The sequence below is a fragment of the Eimeria mitis genome, genomic scaffold (assembly GCF_000499745.2).
Source record: "Eimeria mitis Houghton genomic scaffold, Emh_scaff4075, whole genome shotgun sequence".
Lineage (NCBI taxonomy): Eukaryota > Apicomplexa > Conoidasida > Eucoccidiorida > Eimeriidae > Eimeria > Eimeria mitis.
Window position 1 is genome coordinate 1 of NW_013572406.1, and position 2567 is coordinate 2567.

At 46.7% G+C, this 2567-nt stretch overlaps 1 protein-coding gene across 1 annotated transcript in view; it reads right to left on the reverse strand.

Annotated features, from left to right (window-relative positions):
• Nucleotides 1-149: 149 nt before the first annotated feature.
• EMH_0072260 (WD domain, G-beta repeat-containing protein, putative) overlaps nucleotides 150-2567 on the reverse strand; it is a gene marked incomplete at both ends in the record, with an annotated part of 5089 nt that continues 2671 nt past the window's right edge. Inside the window, 4 exons of the mRNA XM_013499188.1 lie at nucleotides 150-169; nucleotides 492-834; nucleotides 1997-2094; nucleotides 2469-2541. Of these exons, the coding sequence (XP_013354642.1) occupies nucleotides 150-169; nucleotides 492-834; nucleotides 1997-2094; nucleotides 2469-2541 (534 nt within the window). The remainder of the gene's footprint in view (nucleotides 170-491; nucleotides 835-1996; nucleotides 2095-2468; nucleotides 2542-2567) is intronic.

Consider the following 2567-nt stretch of genomic DNA (forward strand, 5'->3'; position numbering starts at 1 on the left):
CAAGGACGAGAGACAAAAGCTCCCCTGATGCAGTCGCCAGCAATGCATGGCGATCTGCAGCAACGCAGCAGCACCCAAGAGATCATTCTGAGTACACATATATGTATGAAAGGAATCCTTTCTGAGTATATTGCTGCCTATAGAATAAGTCAAGTTGTCAGCTGCACTGCTGCACAGGTGTATATGACAAAGAAAATATGTTTAATGATAATTTTGCACATTTGTTCCCTTCTCGTTGGTATGCTTATTTCAAACATATATGTTTGCTTGACTGACTGCCTGTTTATTTGGTTGATTGTTGACCTATTTTTTTGTGTATTGTTTGTTTGCTTGGTTAATTGTTGAATTATGTATTATTTATTATTTTATTATATAGTGTGTTGTAGTAATATGATCATATCTACTTAAATATCTGAACCGTATCCACTTAGTTTCAAAACACAACTCGACCCCAAGCCACACTACACTATACTGCTTGCTTTCGTCCTCACCACCAAGGCAAGCAATGGCGACAGGGGGGTCCTGGGTGGTTGCCAGCTGCAGGCGGCCGACGAGGCGAAATGCATTTGTATCGAAGAGGCGGAGCGAGCCGTCTTTGAAGCAGCCCAAGAGCAGTGTACGCCAGAGAAAGGCGAGAGCGGTGCAAGGATGAGGCAACGAGAATTCCGCCAGTTGCTGCGGCAGAGGCCACCGACTCCACAGTCTTAAAGAACCTCCAGAATCTGCTGTAGCTATCATAGGAGAATCACCTTCTCCTTTATTCTCTGTTCCCCTCGATGAGTGTTGCGAGCGGCCGCTCTTGGAGCCACCGCTGCCCGTCGGCCCCATCGCCGCCTGCCGGCCAATGCACACATCAGCGCCCCTCAGACGCTAAGTTGTACGTCTGTTGGCTGGTTTCGAGTCAGCTAACAAAGTAAAACTTCTTCATCTACAGATTATGATGACATAGCTCGTTCATGTAGGTATTTGGCTTCAGAGGAACAAGTGGTAATGCATCACCTTTTTTTGAAGGGGTTATTGTATTAGGGTTTAAACTCTCTTGTTCAAGTGTTGCCGACTTGCCTGGTGAGAAACAGCTAGCTGAGTGATGGGGCAGCTGTGGCTCGAGTGGAGGCGCACTTGCGTTCGTTGGTCCCAGTGAAGATACCTGCAAATTCAGCGAAGATATTCTGTATCGTTAGGTATTGGGGTCTAGAATATTAATGAGTGTGTTATATAACTAACCCCCGTACTACCAGGAGGCCTCATCAGGATTATTTAGGCTATAGACAGTGGTTGTGGATTAGAGCATAGGGTTGTTGAATCTCTTGTCTCTGCTTCTTCTATCCAGCCGCCTGTTCGCTTCTAGTACCGGCTGACACACCAAATGGTATTTGCTGCAGTCGTGGCGATTCCCTGCGAAGACAGAGCGGTACGCCTGAGTTCTCTTGGGCTTATCTTATGGAATACGTATACTGTATCAAGCTCTGTGTTTCAAGCCGTGAGATTCAAACTGCAAGTATCTTAGCCTTCACACTTTTAATTCTCTAAATTTAAATCTAAATGAAAGGACGAGGGGAGGACAAACCTCTTGAGCCTCCCCATCGAGCTGTAAACTCTTCACAGGAGCATCTAATGCTAGGGGCTGCAGAGTGGCCTGTTGGCGCAAGTCCACCGACTGAGGGCCAAGGCCCTGTTGCCTGCGGCGAGCTTCACATTGCTTATATTCACTGAGTAAGTGGAATTAAACTATTCCTACTTCTGCTTTGCGAGTGGTGTTATGAGTACAACGAAGGAGTGAGTGGCTGGGGGTGTCTATGCTCAACCATAAAGACTAATTGAAAAGCTCTAGCTCTGGCCTGATCCTGAATGCCTAACACCGCCGGTTTCCACTTTTTTTACAAATAGTGCGCTAGTCACCTAACTGTCAACTAATCAGTATGTTGCAACGAAACTTGAAACCTGATACTCGAAGGGTCTCTAGAAGTTGATGAAAACCCTAATGGAAAGCGCTAACCCACATTTCCAAAACTCGAATCAAATCCACAGTAGCTCGACGAGCAAACGATCCCGTGCTGTAGGCCAAGTACATCGCCTTGCCGCACGTGATTGAACCTGTAAGCATACAATGCAACTAAAAGACAGATCATTTAGCATCATCATCAGCACAAATCCAGCTGCACGCAGAGGAACACATAGGCAAGATGCAGGCCAGCACATACACACAAACACCATACCAAGTTGAATTACGTATATCAATACCCATATCAAGTCCAGCACCCGCTTATTTGCTGTGCACGTTCTATTCAGCGGCCGAATGCTTGGTCCCGAAAGGGGGGTAAGGTGAGAAGAAACTGTTTCTGTGAGGACGGTCTCAGCCAGATTCACTGTAGCGTTCTATTGGTCTACATGGCGCGTGCAGGAGCCCTGCTGAGTCGTGTGCATTCATTTGCTTTCTATGAAACAAACAGAGGCCTGTGATAATTTACTGATGGGGAAATCGCCCAGGAAGAGCTCGAAGACGAATACATTTGCCTCGAAGTCGTAGGCATACACCCAGCCCTGCAGCCAACCCAAACAGCAAAAGG